Source organism: Schistocerca piceifrons, chromosome 6 (genome assembly GCF_021461385.2).
Source record: "Schistocerca piceifrons isolate TAMUIC-IGC-003096 chromosome 6, iqSchPice1.1, whole genome shotgun sequence".
Classification (NCBI taxonomy): Eukaryota; Metazoa; Arthropoda; class Insecta; order Orthoptera; family Acrididae; genus Schistocerca; species Schistocerca piceifrons.
In genome coordinates, this window is record NC_060143.1 from 279,677,626 (window position 1) to 279,705,084 (window position 27,459).

Consider the following 27,459-nt stretch of genomic DNA (forward strand, 5'->3'; position numbering starts at 1 on the left):
CTCCGAGATTCTCCAGCCTGTGACTGTGGAGCCCCAAGAACAAACTGTTCAACATATTGTTAGAGACTGTCCTCAGGGGAAGTATTCTGGACCATATAGCGACTGTGCTAATGCTACTCCTTCTGATGTTAGTTGACTTCAACCATTAGATATTGGACTACGATTAAATGTATCTGCCTTTTTTTATTTGCAGTTGTACCAGTCAAAGTAGTAATATTAAGTTAATGATATTCTCAATTTAAAAATGTGTATAAAATTTGTGCCAAAAAGTAAAACTTAAGTATACGTAAATACGTAACTAGATATACATGTAAAATGAAACTTTATGTACTTGTCAATTTTTGTTGTTGTTGCCGTACGATAAATAAATAATAAATATCGCTGCTGTTTTAGTTTTCTTCGCAGTCGACAACTGCACTGAAGCAGTACTGTTTAGAATTTTCAACCCAACACTAAAGCACTCCTAGATAGATGGCGGCTTCCTGTAATTGTAGGGGAGCAGTTTCATGGCTAAATATGGACGGCAAAGTATTATTTCAAAACAGACAGCGGTGTAAAAGGGAACACAAATGCTCGGCATTAATGCCTCACCACCAGTTAACCTCACCTGCCTTTCGTGTGGAAAGCCGAGCTATCAGAACGGCCGTAACATCAGGTCTCGGGATGTGCGACGTAAAAATGCGCACCGGATCGTGAGCATAATGTGATGGAAGCAAGTTTCTCAGAACAATGCGGCCATTACATAACGCGTGAGTGGCAGCGGTGCGCTATCAGCTTTTAACAGCTTCCGCCCTGGCGGGGAAGGAAGCGACGCACGTGTAGTGTAGTGTACTGGACTTGAGTGCTCCCGGCACCGTAAAGCGCGTTTAGTATTACCCGAGGCAATATTTAAAGGCTTATGGCTTGTCGTTAGTTACTGTCAACATACACCCGATCGCGGTATCTGCGTCCTAGCAGCACAGAAATACTAAAGAAACTTATGCTCCCTTCAGCTTTGTTTTCCGTTTTCTTTTTTTTTTGTAGCATCGCCTTGGATTGAGAAATACAGTGTTATTTCATACATGGTAATCCATTATTCTTTATGAAATACAATTTTTGACGATAGCAACAGCACATGTACGTTGAAACCGTGGTAGCAGCGAAATTATGCTCCAAAATACTGAAACAAGAGTATTGGGAGTTTGTTATTCACATTTCTGGAATTTGTGCATACTTGCAATGTTTCAAACGCTAAGCGACAATTTTTGAATCGCTAATTTTTCGCTCGCAGTTTCGTTTGAGTAGTTCTGTCGCTGGAAGACGCGTTGGTTTTGTCGTCGCTGCTTGGCAGCGAGTAGCGCAGTGGTTCTATTGTTAGGGTAGTAGAGAGATAAAGGCTGAGGACTCTTAACAATACAAAGTTAAGTGCACCTACGTTTAAGTAAAATGACTTGTGTTTGAATACTATGAAACAGAGAAGGATTTGATTAGTGATTTAGAATGAGAAGAGTATGAAGAGGAATGGAGATTTTTTTTTTTTTTTTTTTTTTTTTTTACGGGCACTGCCGTCGTGATTATTTGTAATCATTATTGAAGGAGACACCGGTATCAGGGACGTTTAAATTTTTCATTGAAGACTGAGTATTTTTCATTGCAAGATTTTTTCATGTTTATTAATGATCTGTTTAACATTTTTTAGAGTAAAGAGTTTGGTATCAATGCTGCCCTTTGTCATTGTTAATGAGTGTTTTCACATAAATTTCGTAGAAGTGTGTATGTATGTGTATTAAACCGGGGACGTAGAAACGATGGAGAGGCTTCGTCCCACCGTGGCCCTCAGTGGTTCACAACCCCACAACAGGCCACAGCAGTCCACCCACTGTGCGGTTCGGCCCTGTAGTGTCCCTTTTGCAATATTCACCATTATCGAAGTGAAACATAAATTAAAATGACTGTATGTGACTCAAAATGAGCTGCAAACATCGATTTATCTGCGAAAGATAATAACACTTACTGTAAAAATATACAACATAGATCGATAGATGCAGTAAAGACATTTTTATTGTATGAGATTATAATGTGAAAGTAATTAAAAGAAGTATTATCTCTGAAGAGTATAAAACACAATGCAATGCTCATTCTTCTGTCTAGTCTGTTTTGTTCTGTTCATTCTGGTGTTAGCTGGAATAAGGTACGCAAGCTATTGTGCTGCGCTAGCATTTGTTTCTGTCGTATCGTAACTCAAATATTTAATGGTGTAGACTGTGTCCTAGTAAGAATATATTAGTATAAAGTGATCTCCGTGTGTTATTTCAAGAACCTACGCCACATTTATCTTAGGAAAAGAATATTTAATGAAAATTATTTAGCATGTTTCCAGCTGCTGCGGAGCGAGTAACAGTGATCTCTGACTGTTAACATTTAGCCGCCATTACGCGGTACATTTAAAAATATTTTTTCACAGCACAATGTCTGACAGCCGGAGCGGAAGAAATTATGTAAAAATATTCAGTGAGACTAATTGAAGTAATCCAGTGAAATAATTTAATTGTAACTTGTCTATTTTCTGTGATAGTAATAATTGCAGATCAGTGAATTAGAGCTGAGTAATACTACGCTATTGCATTTACAGTGATTTGTAGGGGGCCTGGCGCTCAATAAAACCAGATATAATACGTAATTGGCAACCTACGAAATTCATTATTTTGCTTCTAAATTTATCGAAATCTACGGTCATTCTCTAACGATTTTAAAGAAACTATACTGTCATGAACTCTGAGTCTCGCACACCTTATAGATTCATTCATCAGCTTCATGATCAGTTACCTATTACTTCGTTAATGGTCATAGGTATTGAGATATTACGATCTTAGCTGAACTACTGCGAGAAATCCTTAAAGTTTGTCATGAAAAATAGGGATCGCTACGAGTTTGCGTTTGGTGTGTGTTAGGTTATATATTGGACTATATAAAATTCAGGTAACGTATTGAATTATTTATTAAACCTCTAAGGACATCGCTATTTATCCCCAATGTCCAGGAAATGGAATGTCTGTAAAGGTTTCCGTTACTAACGCACATGCCAGTGAAAAAGACAGAATGAAATATTCATAAACTTCTCACATCTCAGAAACGGTCTGAGATATCTGAACAAGATTTTGGCAAATGACAGCACACAAAGAGCAGAGCATTTTGTAGTATGATTAATATGCGAAACTTCCGTATCTACCGCGGTATTAAAGGAACTTCAGAAGTTTTTAAAAGAAATAATGTGATTTAGAAGGACTGTCACTAGCCTGTGAAACGAAAAATTCTGTGGGTTTTGCAACAATTTAATTGAAGCTGCACATTTATTTTTATATTGTGAATGGGCCTTCTCATAACTAATGACATATCTTGCACTTTGCTCCTAGTTTAATAATATGTTGATTTAAAATTCTGTCACTATTTCAACTGCAGTAGAATCTTAGTGAGATGTATATCTGTAAATTATGCAGTGTTTAGGCAGAAGTAGTAGTTGCTAACACAGCAACAAGAAAAGTGATGTATTACTCAAAACTCGACACAGTCCTTCATGAATCCATGTCTCCTTAAACACATCCTTGGTATGGCTGACAACTTTCTGGGGGTGAATTTGTTCCTGGACTGCCCGTGCTGTTCGTGCCATGGATCCGCAACCGAGAAACCTAGGTCGCCTGGCCTCGCATCCCTGTCGGTACCCTCCACTGACACTCCCTCTGATCATCTCGCAGCGGTCCGCACTGCAAGAAGTGGTTATTCAGGCTTTTGACGGGTGGCCACATTAATGTGAGGGACACTGCAGTTTCAAGTTTCTAATGATGTTACATGCCTGTTACCACAAGTCTGTCGTCTACCAATTACTTCATACCGCAGATGTTACGACACTGTCGTCATCAAGTACGAACTTCAGTAGATATTATGCACCGGCTTAGTGCCTATTTTAACTGGAAAGCAACCGTATTCTAGTTGGCGCCAGGGAGTAGACATTCCGTCACTTATTTGAAATCAGAGCTTGGAGAAATTCATTTGTCTTCTACCTGGATGGTCCATAATATAGGGGTACTGTAGAGTATTTTTACGTCGTAGATACTGCCAATCCAATCGTAGTAATTCTTTGACGAAATAAAATGTACTGAGTCAGTTATTACATCGCACCTACAAGCTTGGGACCATCTACTTACCAGAGTACGTGGTTGTTTAGAATCATGTTTCCTACACGCCATTCGTGAACAGTAACTGGAAGAAACCCGAATATATGGTACAAGTACTCTCATTTATACTTAATTATTTTCGAATCATGTCATCGCACGATGTTATTTGTCTTCAATGAACATCCGTCTCTCTTCCATACGTACATCACTGTAAGGGGCATTACAAAAGCTTCAGCATGAAGTATTTATTCGTAACGATGGAGACTATGTTGTGAAGAATGAAAAAAAAGTCAACCGCGCTGAAAAGCAGCTGGGTGACATTTTTAGAAAACAAGTGATAATTCGCACTGAACTTAACCAAAAACGACGGCAGATACTCTGGTACCGAACTGACTGAATAAGAAAGGAAACTACTTCGTGCTAGATGGTTACTGTTTTCTAACATTCGTCGAAGGAAAAAGAGAACACAATTAAGAGCATGCCAATGATAGAATAAATCTTAATGTATCTATGAACAAGATATTTCAGGGAACAGCGTCGACAATTTTACAAATAAAAATTTGTTTAGTTGCTCATACAAGCAGAAACACACATACTTTTAACAGCCGAAAGAACAGAAAAAATACGTGTTCAGTAAACAGTTAACTGATTTTACGAAGGATTTGCAACCGGTCTGATGACTTCGATCAGTTACTGGCCTTATTAAAGAAACAGCTTCTTCTACCTTCTCTCAACTGTTGGTAGCGAAAATCTTGCTAGGAAGAACATGACGCATTCAAGCGTACGTCTTGTGTAGGAAAAGGCACTCTAACGCGCCACAGAATTAGTGGTGAGAATGTGATAGCAGCAACGCGAGAACGTGGCAGCGAGTGGGAACCCAGCGCAAAGGACACAACAAAATCTCACCAGGAAACACACACTTGAACGCTGGCTGCGCCAATTATTGTGCAGGCCTTCGCTGGTACCATAAACCTCAACAGGATTTTGACAAAGTCTCGTCGTTCCATAAAATGAATTAATATAATTAAGATCTATTTTTGAAATGACAACATTTTCCGCCAGGACATTTTACAGCATGTATTTATCAACAATCACGATTTCGACAAATAACGCCATTCTCATGTGGCACCTCACTATGAAGTGCGTCAGAGCACAGTTGTTAATTCTGAAGTCGTACTGGTCTCGTGTCAGCCATATTTACAGTTTACTTTACACGTAATGAGACAGCTGTCTTCGTCATTTATACACTCCTAAAATAACATAGCACCTCACGAAGTAGTTACGGCCTTCTATATAGGTGACTAAACCCCTGCCTCAATACGTGTAAGGGAAAATGTAAATTTCGTTGACCCGAGGACAGAGTCTACAGTAAGGAAATGATTATGCACTGATGGAATTCATAATCAGCTGCAACTTGAGAATGACACATTAGTCCGAAATCGCAAATATGGATAAATGCTTATAATGTAAGTTCACGCGAAAAATGTTATCATTTCTAAAATATTGCAGGCCGGAGGACGCAAGTAAACAGAAAAGTTTTTCTACGGATTACTTCGGAGGGACGTTAAGTGCCGCAAGAGATCTGTGATCCAGAATCCACATTTTTCTGCAGTGAAGAGGATTCCCCCATAGTTTCTAGCTGTTGATTCGAAGTTGTTTGCAAGTCATTTGCTTAAACATAGAAAGCAATAGCCTATAGTAAAACTACGCTCGTCCCAGGTGTCTCGACTTCAGACCGGCAGTCACATTCTAGGAATCCACCTTCTTCAGTGGGGATGCACAATTACGTCAGACTTTCTGCGGGAATCTCGAAGTGCCGAGCATGGGGGAGAGGGTCAGAGACTGCGAATGGTCGGCGCTGGGTGTGAATGTGGGCCGGAACAGAGGCGTGCACGGGTAGTCCGCGCAGTTGCGATGAACAGGGGCGCGCAGTGGTTAACGCAGCAGAGCCCGGTTTCGAATCCCGACGTAGCACACGTTTCCACTCGTCGCCGCTGATTCAGCGTGAAGTCCAGATGCACCTGACGTCAATAGTCCCTCCCGTTCCTTTTACTCTCCCCCCTTTCCTTCTCCAGTTTACATACCCTTGTTTGTACTCAGTACCTCGGTGCTATCCTGCTCTATACTTTAAGTTGTGACCGTGTATCTGACTTAGATCGTCAGTTAATTCCACCGTCAGAGCCTCACGCCTCCAACTCTATGTGGCTACAAGAGAACGCAGCGCAGTTGTTGAATGTGGGCATTGTTTGCGTTTGGCAGCTACGCGTAACAGTAAGCAGCTTCTCTGAGCAACGAAGCAGTACTTGTATCGAAAGCATTGAGCGAAACCGTGTGCAGTAAGTACTCATCACAGCTGAAAACACGAACGCAGAAAATGCTGCAGTAATTTCGCTTGGTCGATAGGTACTAGGAGTTTTCGTTTGTTTTTAAGATACGTAGTTTGCGGCCCTCAATGCGAGGGAAGGTGATCCTTAACGTAGGAAATGTGAACCATATACGGCCCGCTAATGGTCTCCTGCACGTTCCCTTTGATCTCCGAGAGCTGCCGGCAGTATTCTGCAGTGCCACAGAGAACGCCGCTGCCGCACGAGAAGTTTAAGCGACGAAGTTTTCACGCGCCCGGTTTTTCACTGCGTAGATCCTATTCCATGAACTGCAGTGAAATCACATCGTTAAAAAAAAAAAAGAAATGGTCACATTATCCGTCATCTATTCATCTATTTGATACATGCAAACTTCATGTAGAAGTACAATGCGATTTTCTCGATATAGTCTACGTCAAGGATCTCCAAACTTTAGTCCGCGGGCCACATTGACTCCTCCGCGAAGCCGTAAGGGCCAAGATCTACCTAGTGGGATTAAAGCACCCTAGCACTCATTGATCACCGTAATGTAAGGCTAAAGGAAAGATGAAATCGCAAAAATCTAAGGTTGTGGGAATAGCTAGCACTGAAACGAACTATGATTTTTATTTAATTACGTAATTTTGATTGGTGGACGTACCTGGCCGAAATTCTGGCGTATTTCAATCTAGCGAATTTCACCGTCTTCACGAAAGCGTCCTGCAAAGTTAACGAAATCTCAAAATCACTGTTAGCAACACTATTACTGCAAGACGTAACAGAGGTAGAGTATGTCAACGCATTGTTATTTCAAGCGGTGCAACAATAAGGTTATTTATGATGTCTTGTAGCGAGTAGCAGAGCCAATGTCGCGGTGTATTTGCCGCGATAGGCCTCGAAACTCAATTGTTGGCAGTATAGGTGCCACCTCAAATATTTGGCGGGCCGGATACTGGGGATGTCCGGCCAGCTAACGCGGGCCGGTTTGCCGGCCCTCGCGGGCCGGTTTCGGCCCGCGGGAAGTAGTTTGGAGACGCCTGGTCTACGTCAATAGCGGAATTTAAAGATTTGTTTTATTTAGCAATGTTACATGAAGCACTTCTTAGCGATTATTGTGACGCAGTCTTATCATACATTCACATCTACACCGTTAAATGGATACGAAGGGTATTAGATCCGAGCTGCGGGTTGTCTACCTAAAGATACTCAGCAGCGACAAAAAAAACTCATCTTCTGCATTTCATATAATTATTGACAAAATTTAAAACGCTGTCGTACACTGAGGCGACGGAAGCCATGGGATAGTAATACGCACATATACAGATGGCAGTAGTATCGCATAAACAAGGAGTAGAAGGGCAGTGCACTGGCGGAGGTGTCAGTTCTACTCAGGTGATTCATGTGAAAAGGCTGCCGACGTGATTAATGACCCCAATAGCGGAATCAACAGACTTTGAGCTAGACGCATGGGAGAATCCTATTCTGGAAATCGTTACGGAATTCAATATTCCAAGACGCACGGTGTCAAGAGTGTGCCGAGCGTACCGCAATTGCAGGCATTACCCGTCACCACCGACAGCGCATTCGCCGATGGGTTTCACTTAACGACGGAGAGCAGCGGCGTTGGAGTAGGGTTGTGAAGTGCGAACAGACAAGCAACACTTCGTGAAATAACCGCAGACAGCAAAGTGGGAGAACCGTTAGAACAGCCCGGGAAATGTGGCGTTACTAGGCTACGGCATGTCATCGCCTGTAGCGCCTCTCCTGGGATCACGACCAAATCGGTCGGACCCTACACGACTGGAAAACCGCGGCCTGGTCAGAGAAGTCCCGATTTCAGTTGATAAGAGCTGATAGTGGGGTTAGACTGTGGCGCAGACCGCACGAAGCCATGTACCAAAGTTGTTAGTAAGGCACTGCACGAGCTGGTTGTGGCTCCACTATGGTGTGGGCTGTGTTTACTTGGAGTGGGCTGTATGCCCCTGGTCGAACATGATCGGTCATTGACTATTTCAAGACCATTTGCAGCCGTTCATGGACTTCATGTTTCCAAATAACGATGTCATGCCAGCGGCTGCAGTTGTTGGCGATTTGTTCGAAGGACATTCTGGACAGTTCGAACTTATGATTGAGTCACTCAAGTCGCCTGACATGAATCCACCCAACATTTTTTTCGGGACATGGTCGGGAGGTCGCTTTGTGCTCATCCTCCAGCCGCAATACTTTCGCTATTGTGGACGGCTATAGAGAGAGCTCAATTCAGTATTTCTGCAGGGGACTTCCAGCGACTTGTTCAGTCATTGCGGAAACTGTATATTTCTCAAGGCGCGCAAACCACCCAGACTATATTCATCCACTATGTGAGAATGACAGCACTTTGTGTCTTCAGATGACATTTACGTACAGTCTGAAACACTTTCGAATTTTTTCTCGCCACTGCCGACTTCTCTTTGTTCATTAAATTGAAGTTGGCAATGAAAGGACATGTGATGCGCAGTCAAGAACGTCCAAGAAAATTTTACTGCAGTACTAAATGCAACGCCAAAAAAGGACTGCAGTGAGTATTCAATACACTTTTAAAGCGATTTCTGCTGAGTTTTGATTCACGGGGATGTTATTTTAAACAAATACAATAATTCTGTGAACACAATCCGTGAGATTGTTCGTAGTCACAGTCCAAACGGAAATGGGACAAACTGTGTATAAATAACCCTGCACCTCTAAACGATACTGCTCACAGGCAGAAGCGGAACCGAGTCAAAATCTGTGAGAAGCGCTGAACTCTGATGTGCCTATGTATTAACCGACAACAGACGAAGACGAACTGTGCTGTGGCTGTGCCTTGACGCCGTAGATTTTTCTTAAGTAAATGTGAAGTTGATGCAATTATTTTGGCTGACGAACTAAACCAATCACTTAACTGACAACCAACACTAAACGGAAGCAAAAAACGAAAGTCTTACTGATTATTTCAGGAGCAGAAGACAATAGCAGCGTATTTTTTAAGCTTGCCTCTGGCCACATCATTGAAAAAGAAATCACCTGTTGTAGTCAGTATCTACTAAACACGCTGAAATTACAATGGAAACGTTAGAATCTGTATTATTGTGGACGGCAGTGAGTCAATAATATTTTAAACACTCCTAATTCACAGGCGTTTTCCCAGTAGCCTTGAAGAAAGGGACCTGTCAACCTACGGTATGTTGATGATTTTCACTTATGGACCGTCTGACAGCAACTGAATAAAACACAATTTTAGTGCCATACGCGTTTCGCCTTTATTTTCTGCAAGGCATCATCAGTGGCAGGTTGCGTAGACAGTTTCTTACAAATTACGCTCCTGTTGCATTTTTGGTCTTGTTCTTCTTCCTATGAGCGCCAATTTGCTGTTTTTTCTGCATTCCACAGCACTATGCACTGAACGCGTTCAGTGCATAGTGCTGTGGAATGCAGAAAAAACAGCAAATTGGCGCTCATAGGAAGAAGAACAAGACCAAAAATGCAACAGGAGCGTAATATGTAAGAAACTGTCTACGCAACCTGCCACTGATGATGCCTTGCAGAAAATAAAGGCGAAACGCGTATGGCACTAAAATTGTGTTTTATTCAGTTGCTGTCAGACGGTCCATAAATGAAAATCATCAACATACCGTAGTATTACGCGCAACTGAGGAGGACAGGACCAAAAAATTGAACCTGTCAACCTACTTAGCAAAAAGGACGCTGCTGCAGCACCCTCAGATTACCGCCCTGTTCATATTGTTGCGGCGCTGTCCAAGTTGCTACAATCTACGAGCAGACAAAGGTCTGCTTTTACCTGCGTTTCAGATTTCAGCAGATCTACTGGTGCTGCTAATTTCATGATCTTCCTTGTCAAACGTACAAAATCACAAAGCAAAATTTTTGCTTACCGTCTAGTGTGTATCAGGTGCCCACCGGTGTGCGGTATTAGCGCCGATATTTTTAGCTCCTTATATCAATGACTTGTCTAGAAGTCATACAGCAAATACCACACGTACGCTGACGACTTCAAATTGTACGTAAGAGCAAAGCCAGTGACCTTGTGACAACTATGGAGTATATCAAACCAGACTTTCGTGAATTACCAAAATATGCACAGAATATAGCGTTAAATCTCGACTCATTCAAAATCCAAGCGGACCAGGTTCGTCCGTCTATTCTCATTAGTAGGGATACCTGTCATATTTAATCCTAAATAGGACAAATACACATTTTTCTCTTAGAGTGCAGCCTAGGAATAATAATAGCTGAAAATCTAAAATGGGCCAAACACTGTTGGAAAGTCCGCGTAGGCATCATTACGTCTTCCCATTTGATCTGAAAAAGGAACTTGTCCAAAAATGTGTAATTCCAGTTGTTGGTTACAGCCAATTTATAGTGCGATATTCGTCTATGGAAGGCTTACAAAGCTTTGAGATGGGGATAAACGTCCTGCAGAAGATGTGATAGCGACATTCGTCATTTTCATCATATTCCACCGCCCAAAGCACAGCTATCCTTGCCAAGAGCAGAATAGCGCGAGATTCGCACATAATCTGTCTCTTTCACCAGATTATCAACGTATACTCTTTCTTGTAACTCCTTTCGACCTTAGCGGTGTAGCCTCAAAAAAATGAATTAGAGAAACTCCTTTCTGTCCTGCTTCCTCAAAGAGCTGACCTCTCCAAGTAACTTTTGGTAGCAAGACTTCGGAATGATGAAACAAGAACAGCAACAACGACAACGAGCCTTTGTTCTATATGCACCCCTTACCCCTCCCAATTAAGTGCCCTCCCCTTGATCCGTTATCGGTACTATAATGTTAACAATAACAGTGACTATTTTGATCCTGTGTGTAAAACCACGGTCTTACCTAAGAAAAGTCCCGAGGGCTTTAATCTGATAAGGTTAAGTACACGAAAATGAAAAAACAATTCTTGCACTTCGCAAAGGAAAAGTGCCACTGTGTGCGGATAACGGAAATTTTTCGAGTTATGTGGTTGAACTTACCGCTAAGAGTCCGTCAAACATTTTATGTTTTTTTAAAGGAAGGAATAAAATGAATTATTTTTACATTCTCTTGGTAGAGAGATCGTAAGAGATTGTGCGCTAACTCACTTGCGAGGCTCGAGAAGGTATTGATCGTGGCATTTGCGTGAAGATATGTAAACAGTGACACCCGGGAAGTAACTCTTGAGGGCGGTACTGGGATGTGAACACCAGTCGTCCTGGGCAGGAGTCCTATCACGTCATAGCGTTACCTTATTCGGTCTGACGACGATAACCTTATCACTTGTGAGTAACGACCGCGACACCTATTTGATGCCACGGCCGCATCGGAGTCCCTCCATCCCCCTCGCCCTGCGTCGTAGCTCAGCAGTGACCGGCTCCCGCGCGACGCAGATGTCTGCTGCGTAATGACTTGGCAGGGCGGTGTTGGAAGGCGCTTATTTGACAGCAGATAAGCCTCCTCGGTGTAAGCACTTAATCTCCTGCCTTCACTCTCGCCGCGTGGGACGACAGCAAAAATACTGCCGCGCAAGTTTGTGCCCGGAGTGGCGGGCTAAGTAATGAGGCCCTCATATCAGTTTTATTACTGGGGAGAGAAAAAGAACTTCTTTAAGGATAAAGAGCGAAACTTGTCGGCGCGTTATTTCATCCGGCAAAGTTGTGACAGCGGGCGGGATTGGCGGGGAACACGTGGCTGGAGCGTATCTCTCATCCCCCTCATCCCACACGGCTCGCCGACACGTGCTGCCTTCACTCGGCTGGCTGCCCGCCACGCGACTCCGGTAGCTCTGTTTGTCATCGGGCCGGAGCCGATTTACTGGGCGCTCCGGGGCACCGCCTGCCCACCCGTCTCAGAGGCGGCAAAAAAGAGACTATTTCGAGGCTCGTCCGTATCTTCTTTCGCAGGCACTGTGCAGCTTTAACACATCTCTGGGTACACATTTGCTATAAGCAGCCATAGCTAAATTCAAGCTAACGAATATTTGAAGCTACTTTTCACTTATTGCGGAAAAGTTTTAATCTGGTGATCCTTCAGGAAGGCGGATTATTTTAACAATTACGCGAACTATTTCTAGTCTGTGTCCGGTCTATCGATTTTAGAGGCTGCCTCTATGTTGGAAATGGCTGAACCTGGCGAAATTAACTTTCAATCTCTGTGGTGTGCGTTCTGTAAGACCTTCAGTACACACACCATCAGATTATTTGACTTGTCGCTCTAAGAAGTAGGCGAGTGTGAGCAATATGTCTCGTGGTCTTATCGTGGCGTGTTTATCTTCTGCCGTTAGGTCAGACGATAGAAATGCCACTTGCACGCTTAGAGTAGCAGATTGACGGTGACCAACTTTAAACAGAACTTGATTAATTCACACACATTTATTAAAATAATAACAAGCATAAAAATTACTTAACTTGGTTCTGGATGCTATTTACAATTGACAATCTGAAGTTCCTTTGGTATTGGTACGTTAATCTTATTCTCACATGTATCTCTGATACTTGACAAAAGTTTCTAGACATTTATCTTCATGGCTATGTACAGGAATATGGTAATTTTATTAGGCGGAGTCTGAAATTTTACTATAGACTGGTACAGACAAATGTAGAACTGGTACAGAGTAATGCAGACTGGTAATAGCAGATCTGTACACTCGTTATAATACCTCGCACGTTCATGTATCACTGCGCGAGTGTGATCCGCGAGGATAAAAGGTTCTACGTTAGCAGCAATCTCATTGGCTACGTTACATATTAATACGCGGATCGGCGGAAGCAGAATTTGGTCCGTCTTTATGGCAGCGCCATCTCGTAGAGCGGAGACGGACGAGCGTTGCGCCTGCGCTGTTGTGCTTAGCGGAGCGCGCTCTAGTGGGAAAGTAGTGTACGCGCTGACTACGCGGAACTATGTACAGAACAGTCTCATTTCGGAAGTGTCACCAATGAGAGAGCAATTAACGGCCACGGTGACCAAGATGCTGTTTGGTCACCCAAGTCAGATAGGTAATGCAGATAATTAGAAAATTACTTGTGTTCTGCCTAGATGATGATCACTAACATCCCACTTCCAATATAAAGTGAGAACATTTGCCTAAGGTGCAACAAATATAGAGAAGTCGTTGTTAAAACTAAACACTGCATAAACTCTGCTCTTGATAAATGTGTCCCAAGTATAGTACTTAAGTACGGTAACGCTCCACCTTGTAGTAATTCCAAAATACAGGAAACGTTGCGAGAAAGGTACCCCCCCCCCCCCTCTCTCTCTCTCTCTCTCTCTCTCTCTCTCTCTCTCTCTCTCACACTCTCACTCGGACTACTCTTTAACGAACCACCAGAGACCATGGGCCCTGTGATACTAGATTTATTTTACTACGGAATAAGCTGTAAATTAAAGTAAAAACTCGTGTTCCTTGATATTGTTTCCGTCCCCGAGAAGTGAGACGTGAATTAGCCAACGTCATTCCCACTGTACACGAGTAATTCTGGGCCAGTTCAATTTTAAGACAATGCCTGTCAAACTGTAATCACTAGTTGCCAGCAAGATGACTCTCACATTTAGTGATGTAGTGACCGCCCGCCCAATATACCTCCAACCCCTCTCTCACCTGGGTATGCGCGTGTTGCCTAACCCAGAAGTGGTTACATCAGCAGACGACAGAATTTGAGTCACGCATGCGCAACAGCCCAGCAGGCTCTGAGCACTATGGGACTTAACATCTGAGGTCATCGGTCCCCTAGAACTTACAACTGCTTAAACCTAACTAACATAAGGACATCACACACAACCATGCCCGAGGCGGGATTCGAATTGCAACCGTAGCGGTCGCGCGGTTCCAGACTGTAGCGCCTAGAACCGCTCGGCCACCCTGGCCGGCTCAGCCCTGCAGACAGGGGCAGCAGTGCTAGTGTCATTACAGGTCGCTGCATCCAAGGACCTGTTTGTTTTTACCGGCCACATGATAGCATATAGTCCCTCTAGTATCCGTACACGGCTTGAGTATATACGGCAGCACAACTCACTCCAAGCCACACTCTGTTGAGTTCTAGGACAGGTGCTGACTGCAACCGCAGTTAGTCTATCAGAGCCCCAGTTCGTACGACGCCGTTACGTTCGGCAGCCACCACCAACTGACGCAGCTATCAGTATGTGTCACAATCACCACTGGGACTTGGCCTCTGCCCTGGGGACGACAGGAACTTGGGTATTGATGGTCGACGTTATCAAGAGAAACTGGATTTGAAAAACACCAGAAGCACAGGGACACATTCTTGAGTGGTAGGTGGCAGTTAGGACTAGCCAGGTAATTGCAGCCTGTCAGATATGGATCGTAACTCACAACTCGCTGTTGGGATGCACACAGCTTTAAGAGAACGGACACCTAAGGAAGCAAGGGAAAACAGTGCGTATCGTGACAATCTGCTTTTTTCTTGCTGCGAGCTCACTTCGGTCAGTGTTCTGGAGCAGACACCAGACAGCGCCTATGTAATCAGTGTCTACCACCGGTTACCTCGTTGACAACTGCCAGCCGCTGTTAGCAGAATACGGTGAGACGCTACGGCCTACATGCTAGGTAACGCGTGGTCATGCACCATTATTGCTCGTTGCTAGTGTTTCTCTCTCGTCTCAGCCCCATAGGAAAGCTAAGCTCTGCGTTCTGGGTCAGATGTGCCAATAAGGACAGACCAAAGGGACTGTCATCCCATACCAATGGCGTTATTTGGACATGGTGTCGAGGGGCATCAGATCAACACACCGCTCTCGCGGTTGTCATCAGCTTCCTTGACATCTGAGCCGCTACTTTTCAATCATGTAACTCCTCACTTGATATCACGAGGCTGAGTGCACTTCGTGCCAATCCTCACAGCAAGGAAAAAGAATTTGCCTCGTGTCCTTCGCGTGGTACTGAGACACGCTGACCACCTTGCTATGGAGGCGGACACACAACCTTACAGGGGCTTCGTTAAATTTTTTGTAACTATCGTAACTGGTCGTTAAGAACGTGTGAACTTTACACACAAGTTCACAGTTTCCTCCCGATTTCAGAGTTCAATATTCTTTTTCCGTTTTGGAAATCCTCCAAAATACTCAGATAATACCGCAGAAAAATCTCTGACGATGTTGGTGGATTTCTGATTCAGTCTGTTTATTAGTCACATATCTTACAATCTTGCCATTCTTTGCTGTACTCCACTTGCAAATCGCCAAACGGCAGATATCGGATAGTCGATTTTATGAATGATTTACAGTCGAAGGAAACTACGATGTCTTCGAGAAAGTGGTATATGACTGCATCCCAGAAGAAGAAGAAGAAGAGAGAATAGCCCTGGCTCAACTCTGCCGTAGGCTGCCACTTTTAGGACTTCCGTATGTCTCGCTCCCCTAGCACTGGGCCGGAAGCTATTACTGCTCCCAACGTTACGCCCAAATCTGCAGCGAATGCCATTATAAGAGGCGTGATCGTGAACGGCAGGTCGGGAAATCCCTTACTGGCCTGTGACACGTGTCACGGGGTCCGCCGGCGCGTTATTTTCTCAATCGACGTAATGGAAAAGGGCTCCCCAAGAAATAGAAACAACAACAAAAGAAACGGGCTGGAGGAAATAAAGAAAGGGCCTGGTCGGCCAGCAGGCAGGCAGGCAGAGAATTGCGACGCTGCACAGCTGGGGGAGAAACAGCAACAGGAAGGAGGAAGGGCGTGCCGAGGCCGAGGCCCTGACCCCGCCTCATAAAGAGGGAGGGAGGGAGGACGGCCCGCTCCCCAGGGCCGGCGGCTTCCTTAAACCTGTCGCGGGGCTGCCGCCGGCATCTGCACTTCACAACTCACCCTGTCTCTCTCCGAGACCTGCGTTTTCGTGCTCCGAGGCTCGTGCAGTTACTGAAAAAAACACAAACTGCCGCTGTGAGTACATATTTGTCTTGGCATCTCTGTCAGACAGTATCAAGGGGAGTTTCAACTCCAAGCTTTTCTTATGCCATTTGTGCGAAGGTCGATCAAATGGCAACGAGAATTTCGTACCAAACATTTTTCCAGACTGGCTGCAGCACCTCTAAAATAGAGGATTTCCATAAAATAATCATATTATTTAATCAGTAATAACTGAAGTATGTTAGTCACGTAATTTGAATTTTGAAATGATAGTTTGGATTCATTGAAACTTTAAGGTCGAATAGTATGTGGGTAACTTCGCCCCCGTCTACGTTTGACACACATTGCACCCATGTCCTCCTGCACCTTCTGTTTAGCTACTCCCTCCTCCTCGTCGTCCACCTCTTACTCCCCCCCCCCCCCCGTCTCTGCCCATTTCGTCCTCCCCTCCCTGCTCAGCTGTGCCTATCTGCACTCGTAGCCCCTGCAACACATGTCAATACTAATTGGACATCACGGCTGTCATATGTGGTCGCCAAGGTGTCAGGGGGTTGAAACCCTTTTACATCTGTATCCAACTCCCACAGTGCTGATTCCCAGATAGCAAGTAATATATGCACCACATTGGGTTGAAATCGATCCAGTGGTTTAGGAGGTGATGATCGTTATACATGCACACAAACACCCAATATATACATATTACACTGGAGAGAGAGCAAGGAGAGCCATCAGTAACATCCATGCAGGAGACACAGTACCCCAAGTATCAGTTGGATAACATTACTTGTACATTGTTCATTAAGCAAATTTATTAAGTGCCACAGGTCGCAGTTAATGAGAAGGAGCTGTCATACAGTTTGAACGTGGCTACTTCGTGAAAACCTCTCCTCCACCACACACCGTGGCTGCCAGCTGAATGTCATTCCATCAGATCCACCCAGCTCAGGAGGCAGCTACAGGGATTTTCGGACTTCAGCCATCTCGTATTTTGAAAAGCTAGCTAATAAAACTGCGTGCACAACTAGCCTCAATCTCATTCTGTGCCTACACTTCGTCTGGATCAAATATTGATGGAGACAAGTGGCCCAGTACTGGATGAAGCAGACGGATCGTTGGAACAACAACCGTTAGCCAAGGGTATCCAACCTGGTCTGTTTTCTGACACCCATGATCCACATGTTTACAAGATTTTGGCTATGGAAGGAAGTCAGTCTCCTATTCATACCCGAGGACGGAAGCCGTGTACCCAGTCTGTCCACGCTGACAGTAAATTCTGTGTAAAATGCTCTAAATGTTTCCGTAGCCTGCATCTGAGGCAGATCATGAGAACCAGCTTGGTATTCACCTAGTGTCGTTTGGGAAACAGCCTAAAAATGACAACCAGGCTGGCCAGTAGAGAAACTCCTCGTCGTCAATCCGCCGGGCAGTTTCGATCTGGAGCCAGCACACTTCCCTTCCTGGAAGCAGTCGCGTTAACGTGTCTGGTCCCTCTCGTGGTTCAACAGTACGCCTCTCCACACCGTAACATCTGGACCACCAAAACCATCATATTCGATAATATTCCTGGGTGCATTATATGTTGTCACCTCTTGCCACATGCAGGTACATAATGCACACAAGAAGTTCTTGTACATCTTGCAGCCTGGTTGCAGGTAAGACAGTGTTTTTAGCATACCTGATCTTATACATGACAACACTGAGCCGCACTACTTCGTTTTGTGCGTCGTGAGCATTCCAGGAAATCTTTTCAGAATGGATATTAAAAAGTAAGGGGAAGAGAACGTAGCCGTGGCGAACTGCTTTTAAGCACTGTGCAATCGTTCCAGCCACGGCGATATTCTAGAATGAAGCCCCAAGGCCTACAAGTGAGTGATGGATCCGATTACCAGTTGCCAATACCCAGTTGGATACTGTGAGGAACTAAACTTGGATGGCAGAAACGAGCACTTCACTCCATGGTGGGTCCATCAATTGTAGTGACTGGCGGGTAGTGGCCTGATGGTATCTCGACAACTGACGACCAGATGGTTTCAATGGGTGACGGATCTGAAGAACGTGTTGACCAAACAATAGTGTAACAACCTGTATATCGACACAGGTCAGGACAGCTTGTGCAATATTGAAACGCAGTAGGCAATTTTGCATGCCTTTTTCCATTTAATTTGAGAATGGGTGTGTAATTAGAGGATTGTAACTGTGGGGATTGCATCGAGAATGTTTTTACTGACAATCTTGACCTATGTTGGCTAGTAGTACTGTGTTCTATGTAGCTCAATGTCCCTTCTTCAACACTGTAATCGACTCACTGAGTTCTGAATGTTTTTTGTGCGCGTTGGAAGACGAGGTGCAGTAGAGATGAGACAGGGCGAACAGAAAACGGAATGGAAAACGGCACTTCGCTTGGAGCGGAGACCAGAGGCTCAGGTGGACTTCGCGGAACTTGGGCTGCTGAGGTAGAAAACCATCGTCGAGCTTAACGACCTCACCCAGCACACTGTCCGCTCCCTCAAGTTTTTTGGACCAATTTTGTAGATACCTATCGGCTACCTTAGAAAACGAGGGCTGCAAGAAATAATGTGAAAGTCTTGCGAGCTGTCGTTCCCAATTTCAGAGCCCCTCTGATGCGGGGCTAGAATGCCATATGTGCGAAAAGGTGCGATTTGTACACTGGAGTGTGACGTCTCGAGCACAGAGCTGGAGCGGACGCTTTTTAGTAGTAGGGGAGAGTGGCTACGTGATTGGCGTCTAATCAAGATTCACCGTTTTGGCGGGATTCTTGATGGGGGGGGGGGGGGGGGGAAGCCTCGCTATTGGGTGGAAGTTTTTTGTATTTCGGCAATTGGCGACTGGCACTTTCTGGCGGAAAAAGGGGAGCATTGCGGAAGAGAGATCCAATGATGTAGTATTCCGAATCGAGGCGCTGTGGAGACGACGTCGACTTCGGGTGGGACGTGGTGGTGGGCACGACATACAGAGTGCATCAGTCTCGCACCGAGACATGGTGCTGGCTACACTGATTTCAGAGTTAGGAGACGTCCAGGGAACGGTTTTTTCTGTTTTAGCAACGCGCCGTTCTCTTCTTGAGACAGCCTGCACGACGGCGGCGTTCATCTCCACTTACGGACATTAAATTACGGTGAACAGTCATAGCAGCAAGAGCGCGCTACCTCATTCCTATTCCGCCCTTTTGGAGATACATACGAAGTTCAACGTGTACATGCTGAATGTATGGACCTTTCAATCAGTCACGAAGCTTTCAGCGAGTTTTCAAATTGAATTTCAGACCGTCATTTCTGAGTTAACAGGGTGTATTTTCTCACGCAGTTGAGTAACACTGCTTTGCACAGAATCACTGATCATAATATTCATCCAGATCGCATTAGTCTACTGTTTGTCTGTCTCCTTTTCATGGGATGTGATCATCTCTGTCACATTGAATAAATTAGTGTGTTTAAACGAAAGATTGTTGTTGAAGTAGTTACATACCTTCCTGTCACATTAATTTACTGTTTAAGTCCTTCACTTTACTTTCTATGCCTACGGCATAAAAAGCCACATTATCCATTACTAGTTGTGCACATTAGATTCCTAGGATGGGTCTTAAAGGAGTGGCTTGCCACCAGTTTTCTGCGTTGGGGAAATTTTCCACGGAGAGAGGATTTTCCAACATGCGGTCTCGTCTTATCGAGTTGGAACATAACTTTATCGTGATGTAGGGCATAGGGCACATTCACCGACCTTCAGACATCAGGAATGTGGCGACTGCTGTCCAAATTAACGGCAACGCAAATCAGAGGTGATCGTGTACTGTAACCAGTGTCGCACCGTACCATCACACGAGGCGTCCCACCCGTATGACGACGCATACAATCTGGCAACGCTAATTCGCCTGAGGACCTCTGCACACGGATACTTGCATCATGCTCCTGTGTCCAGTGTTGTTCACTCCATTATAGGCACAACTATCACTGCTGCCACGTCGGGAAAGCCCCATGAATGAACCCTGGTTGGCAGTCCGTGTTGAAGACGACTACGGATGTGCACAGTTGTCAAATCATCGGTTCTGATTTCGGTACGTCACAAGACAGACAGCCGCGCGGGGTAGCCGCGCGGTCTTGGGCGTATTGTCATGGTGCGCGCGCCCTCCCCCATCGGAGGTTCGAGTCCTCCCTGGTGTGTGTGTGTGTGTGTGTGTGTGTGTGTGTGTGTGTGTGTGTGTGTGTGTGTGTGTGTGTGTGTGTGTGTGTGTTTTGTACTTAGCGTAAGTTAGTTTAAGTGAGATTAAGTAGTGTGTAACCTCAGGGACCGATGACCTCAGCACTTCGGTCCCTCAAGATTGTACCACAAATTTCCAAAAAACAACATCGACAGCCGATAATTAATTAAAAAAAGTTGATGTTTTTAACGTGATCATGAATTCATGGAGTAGCGTAAAAATCAGCGTACGAACACCCGTAATATATGTTTAACCAATAAACGAAGCAATAATTAACATTACATATCCCACACTGTTTTACCTACAGACTGTAACAGTAACATTTTGGAGCGCCATTTTCCCTGCAGCCTATTGCGTTTTTGACAGAACGTACACTGTTTTGGAGGAGCCTTTCAGAAGCTGACGATGTGGCTACACACTTGAAACGAATAAACAATGATGTGTCGTACATTTTGGACTGTGGTTCAGAAACTGCGACTGTAAAAACTACCACTGACGCATTAGGTGTTAGGCCTGTTCCAACTGCCCGACTGCAGTAGGACAAGCCATCTACGAACGTGAGACAATGACGTAAATGATGTTATCTGTGTCAGTCGCCTTTCATTTTCTCCGACGATGCGTTTCGAGAACTTAAACGCTGATCTTCAGGTAGCTCAGTGGATTACATTACATTTTTCTATAATGTTTGTAGACAATTGTCTGTTTTGAGATTGATAAGGTATAATATGCACTTGTCGACGTAATACTTCACGGGAATTACAAATTTTGAACACTAATAAAGCCAGTTACAAAAGTTCCAGCTGTAAGAACCCCGGGATTCGTCATTAATATATATTTTCATATTTATATATCACACAAAAGCGAAACAGCTGCTGTCATAGTCATGCTTGGACTCATGATTTATACTTGACGCTCGTTTCAAATAAAGAGGAAGTATTATTTATCATAGAATGCACAAGATTACCGGTCGTCACTGGAGAATTTCTACGAATAAGTAGTTGCTATAAAATAGCCACTCTTGTCGATGAAAATCTAATCAATCATTTCCGGTCATTGCTCACTTTTTCTTGCGTTCCTAAACTATCATCTGTAATTATACCCCAAAGGTTTGAAGCGTACGGCACAGAAGACAACGTCCCTACAGAATATCATCACCAGCATAAAATATTTCACGATGTACTGAGTAAGTGTAAATCCCTGACTTTCGAATTACAACAACAGACTTCCCTGTATACCATCCTCGCCCTTGTGCAAAATGCCACATATTAAGTTTCACTAGAGAGGACACAGATACTGAACGCGGAACACTTTGAAACAGGCGCTACAGTGTTACACAGAGGCGCTGTAACAAGGTGCGTTGGGCGTATTTTTAGCTCTTGTGTGAAGTCATTATAACCACGAAAATACACGGACCGCTCGGTGCACGACTTCCGTGGACATCGTCCAAACGATGCCCTGCGCCCGTTGGAATCTGTCCCAGAATAGCGACGCAATTATGAAATAGGCGCCGCCCTGTCTGAGAGCGGTAAATTGCGAGCGGCGCCGTAGGCGGCGTTGTTGAATTACAACACACGTTGTGACTCACTAAGGCCGCTATACACTAGTTCGTTGTTCACCGTTATTAAGAAGTTGAAGGAATAAGAGAGAAGAGAAGAAAAAAAATTCTTGGCCCGTGAGGAACCAGAAAACACGTAATGTGTTGTGGCGCGGCGTGAAGTGGCATTTAGTACAGTACCTGTAGAAAAATATGACACTTCTGATCAGCTACCTGCATCTACATACATATTCGGCAAGCCACATTACGATGCATGGCGCAAGGTATCTCTTATCACTGCTCATCATTTCCTTTCCTGGTCGACTTGCAAATATAGCGAGGGGAAATTAACCGTCTACTAGTCTCCGCTCCTGGTTCTTACGCGAGATGTAAGTTGGTGGCAGTAGAATTGTTATGTGATCTACAGAGGCGGGTTGTCGGAATTTCCAAAGTAGTGTCTCGCCCAAAGAGCGTCAATCTCCGTAATACTTGCGTGATGATCGATCTAACCGATAACAAACCTAGCAGAACGTCTCTGAATTGCTTGGATGCCTTCTTTTAACCCGCTCTGGTGTGTGCCTGGGTATCCCAAAAACAAACACTACTCAAGAATAGGTCGCACTAGCATTCTCTACGGAGTCTCCTTTATAGATGAGCTACACTCCCCTAAAATTCTCCCGATCAAACGAAGTTGAGCGTTCGCCTTCCCTAGTATGAGCTTAGTGTGTTAATACCATTTCATATCGTTCTGCAGCGCTATGCCTTATTTACCGGCTGAGCAAAAAGTCAGTATAAATTTGAAAACTTAATAAACCACGGAATAATGTAGATAGAGGCAAAAATTGACACACATGCTTGGAATGACTGGGGTTTTATTAGAACGAACAAAAAAAAAAAAAAAAAAATTGCTAGACGCGTGAAAGATCTCTTGCGCGCGTTGTTTGGTGATGATCGTGTGCTCAGCTGCCACTTTCGTCGTGCTTGACCTCCCAGGTCCCCAGACCTCAGTCCGTGCGATTATTGGCTTTGGGGTTACCTGAAGTCGCAAGTGCATCGTGATCGACCGACATCTCTAGCGATACTGAAAGACAACATCCGACGCCAATACCTCACAGTAACTCCGTACATGCTTTACAGTGCTGTTGACAACATTATGCCTCGACTACAGCTATTGTTGAGGAATTATGGAGGACATATTGAGCATTTCCTGTAAAGAACATTTTTGCTTTGTCTTACTTTGTTATGCTAATTATTGCTATTCCGATCAGGTGACGCGCCATCTGTTGGGCATTTTTTGAACGTTTATATTTTTTGGTTCTAATAAAACCCCATGTCATTCCAAGCATGTGTATCAATTTGTACCCCTCTATCTACATTATTCTGTGATTTATTCAGTTTTCAAATTTATACTGACTTTTTGATCACCCGGTATATCGGCGTGACAGTGTCAAGCAGCGCTCTACTAATGCTGTATTCTAACTTTAGAAAAATGACTAGGAAAGAACAAAAATCACGTAAACTTACATTTTCCTACATTTAGAGCAAGCTGCCATTCGTCACTAACTAGAAATTGTGTCCACGTCATCTTGTATCCTACTACAGTCACTGAACGACGACACCTTCCCATACACCACAGCGTCATCAGCCAACAGCCGTGAATTGTTGCTCACCCCGTCCGTCATATCATGTATCTGCTATATATAGACAATAAGACCGGTCCTGTCGCTTTTCCCTGGGGCACTCCTGACTGTACCTTTCGGCTGATGAACACACAAGAATTACAAATGTTGAGCAGGGAAAGGGTTCAAGAAAGCTTGTATTAGCTGGTTAGCAACATGCCGAGCCGGCATTATTTCCTAAGATTATCCAATAAAAGCTTACAGCCTCCTTTTTAAACTGACAAAAATCTCACACGTAAGGGTGTCTAACATCAGGAATTCAGAAGACACGTCCATGCTCTAGTGAAGCCAACCATGACGTATTCTACTCCCATGTTGACTGCGTCATCTCTGCTCGTGCAAAGGAAGGCGGAGGGCGAGCGTACCTTCACGAAACCAGTGCGTGTAGCCGAGCCGAAAAACTTTCAGGACATGGACAAAATGTGTCTTTTACTATAGAAGTTCTGAAACTGTTCGTTTTGGAGCCCATGTTCACTAGACTTTTCTTGTTTTGGTCCACAGTACCACCTCAGAAACTTTGTCGGCGGGGTTCTGGTTCGCCATGTGTATGCGTCTAGGCTCGCAGTAGCTAGGTCTTTAGCTCTCATACATCATTCGTAAGATTCCAGTGTTGTTGGAAGTGACATAACAGACGGTGTTGTCTGTATACAGGGTGTTACAAAAAGGTACGGCCAAAGTTTCAGGAAACATTCCTCACACACAAAGAAAGAAAATATGTTATATGGACATGTGTCCGGAAACGCTTACTTCCCATGTTAGAGCTCATTTTATTACTTCTCTTCAAATCACATTAATCGTGGAATGGAAACACACAGAACAGAACGTACCAGCTTGACTTCAAACACTGTGTCACAGGAAATGTTCAAAAGTCCTCCGTTAGCGAGAACACATGCATCCACCCTTCGTCGCATGGAATCCCTGATGCGCTGATGCAGCCCTGGAGACTGGCGTATTGTATCATAGCCGTCCACAATACGAGCACGAAGAGTCTCTACATTTGGTACCGGGGTTGCGTAGACAGGAGCTTTCAAATGCCCCCATAAATGAAAGTCAAGAGAGTTGAGGTCAGGAGAGCGTGGAGGCCATGGAATTGGTCCGCCTCTACCAATCCATCGGTCACCGAATCTGTTGTTGAGAAGCGTACGAACACTTCGACTGAAATGTGTAGGAGCTCCATCGTGCATGAACCACATGTTGTGTCGTACTTGTAAAGCTATAAGTTCTAGCAGCACAGGTAGAGTATCCCGTATGAAATCATGATAACGTGCTCCATTGAGCGTAGGTGGAAGAACATGGGGTCCAATCAAGACATCACCAACAATGCCTGCCCAAACGTTCACACAAAATCTGTGTTGATGACGTGATTGCGCAATTGCGTGCGGATTATCGTCAGACCACACGTGTTGATTGTGAAAATTTACAATTTGATCACGTTGGAATGAAGCCTCATCCTTAAAGAGAACATTTGCACTGAAAGGAGGATTGACACATTGTTGGATGAACCATTCGCAGAAGTGTACCCGTGGAGGCCAATCAGCTGCTGATAGTGCCTGCACACGCTGTACATGGTACGGAAACAACTGGTTCTCCCGTAGCACTCTCCATACAGTGACGTGGTCAACGTTACCTTGTACAGCAGCAACTTCTCTGACGCTGACATTAGGGTTATCGTCAACTGCACGAAGAATTGCCTCGTCCATTTCAGGTGTCCTCGTCGTTCTAGGCCTTCCCCAGTCGCGAGTCATAGGCTGCAATGTTCCGTGCTCCCTAAGACGCCGATCAATTGCTTCAAACATCTTCCTGTCGGGACACCTTCGTTCTGGAAATTTGTCTCGATACAAACGTACCGCGCCACGGCTATTGCCCCGTGCTAATCCATACATCAAATGGGCATTTGCCAACTCCGCATTTGTAAACATTGCACTGACTGCAAAACCACGTTCGTGATGAACACTAACCTGGTGATGCTACGTACTGATGTGCTTGATGCTAGTACTGTAGAGCAATGAGTCGCATGTCAACACAAGTACCGAAATCAACATTACCTTCCTTCAATTGGGCCAACTGGCGGTGAATCGAGGAAGTGCAGTACATACGGACGAAACTAAAATGAGCTCTAACATGGAAATTAAGCGTTTCCGGACACTTGTCCACATAACATCTTTTCTTTATTTGTGTGTGAGGAATGTTTCCTGAAACTTTGGCCGTACCTTTTTGTAACACCCTGTATTTTATCCGAGAATCTAACATTAGAAAAAACTTTTTACACATAAACCGAATTTTACCTTTCATTCTAGATTATACAGTGACCCCTCTCTCCTTTGATTTGAAGCGTTTCGTTCCTCTTTATCAATGATAAAACTTTAACTTGAATTTGCCTTTCAGTGTTATTTCACTGCTGTAATGTACATCGTAACATGCCTGGTACTGAACATACGTTAATGACCCAGTACGTAATGAACTCCTGCTAAGGATCCTCAACCACGCATTAGAAGATGATTCGTGACGGTTAAGTGCAAATGCAAATGAAGTTACAGATGAGACGCCCCATGGCACGCCCAGTGACGGTCGGCTGTTGCTGATTAGAGTTCGCAGCAGACAACTGCTACTTTAGCCAGCTAGAGTGTTTTACTGTGAGGCCTGCGGGCCCGACTTACCTTTGCTTTGTCCGGTAACCTTGTCCCTGAGCACATTGATCTGGTGGACGCGTCCGAACTCCTCGAACATCTTCCGGAGGTCGTTCTCGTCCATGGAGCGGGGGATCTGGCCCACGAACATCTTGATGAAGTCCGGGTCCGGTTGCTCGCTCATGTTGTTCCCCGAGTTGTTCATGCTGCAACAAACAACAAGGCGCGTTTCAGGCAACAGGTCGCGGGCCGAACACGCGTGACGCATCGTTTCTGATATGACGCTCACTGTCAAGGCTGCGAGTGTCAGCAAAACACCACTCCAGTTCACATGCTATCTCCACAATATGTAAAGTAACACCATTTTTTTTATCGCTTTGTAACTTGTTTGACTCCTCTGTCGTATTACGTTTTCTTTGACAGACATGAAAGAATGCTACTGTAAGAAACGTTCTCAATCGATTGTCACCAGAAAACAAATCTTCACAGCGTACTTTAGCATGGGTATGAATGAAAATGTTGGACGTTTTATTCTCGAGTGCTATGTAAAAATTTGGTAAAACAACGCACTACACACTGACTTCCAGTGTCATGCAACTCGCCGCGGTTTTCATAAATCCGAGATCAATTACAACCAAAACGATTCATTCAGATGGAAATGGCTTCCTTCGTGATAACCAAAATTTTACACAACGGAAGTTGAATTTTTTCAACTTCCGTCCCCATACTGATCTTTTAATTTTACATGCATTTACTTTGTTAGCGTTCTTTGTGTGGTTCCAGTTTACGTATTTGTTTCCTCTTTTAGAAATTAACCGCAGCTTTACTTCTATTCTTCATGTCTACGTATTTGTAGCCGTCTGCCGCTACACGGCTCCGAATTTTAGCTCTAACATAGCGCTGTGTAACGAAACTATGCCTGTGCGTCAGAAACAGCACACCGTAATCTAGTTTCGAATTCGGAGAGTTCCTCCACATATGGAGCACCGTCTCCTTCAGCATGACAATGCCACATCGCATACGAGAGCTACATCTGCA

General features: G+C 44.4%; 1 protein-coding gene across 14 annotated transcripts in view; it reads right to left on the bottom strand.

Annotated features, from left to right (window-relative positions):
• The window catches only part of LOC124802672 (CUGBP Elav-like family member 2), an 858,657-nt gene that overhangs the window by 588,466 nt on the left and 242,732 nt on the right, over window positions 1–27,459 (bottom strand). For all 14 annotated transcript variants that reach the window (XM_047263599.1, XM_047263598.1, XM_047263594.1 and 11 more), the window contains exon 2: window positions 26,452–26,627. In XM_047263599.1, coding sequence (XP_047119555.1) covers window positions 26,452–26,627 — 176 coding nt within the window. The remainder of the gene's footprint in view (window positions 1–26,451; window positions 26,628–27,459) is intronic.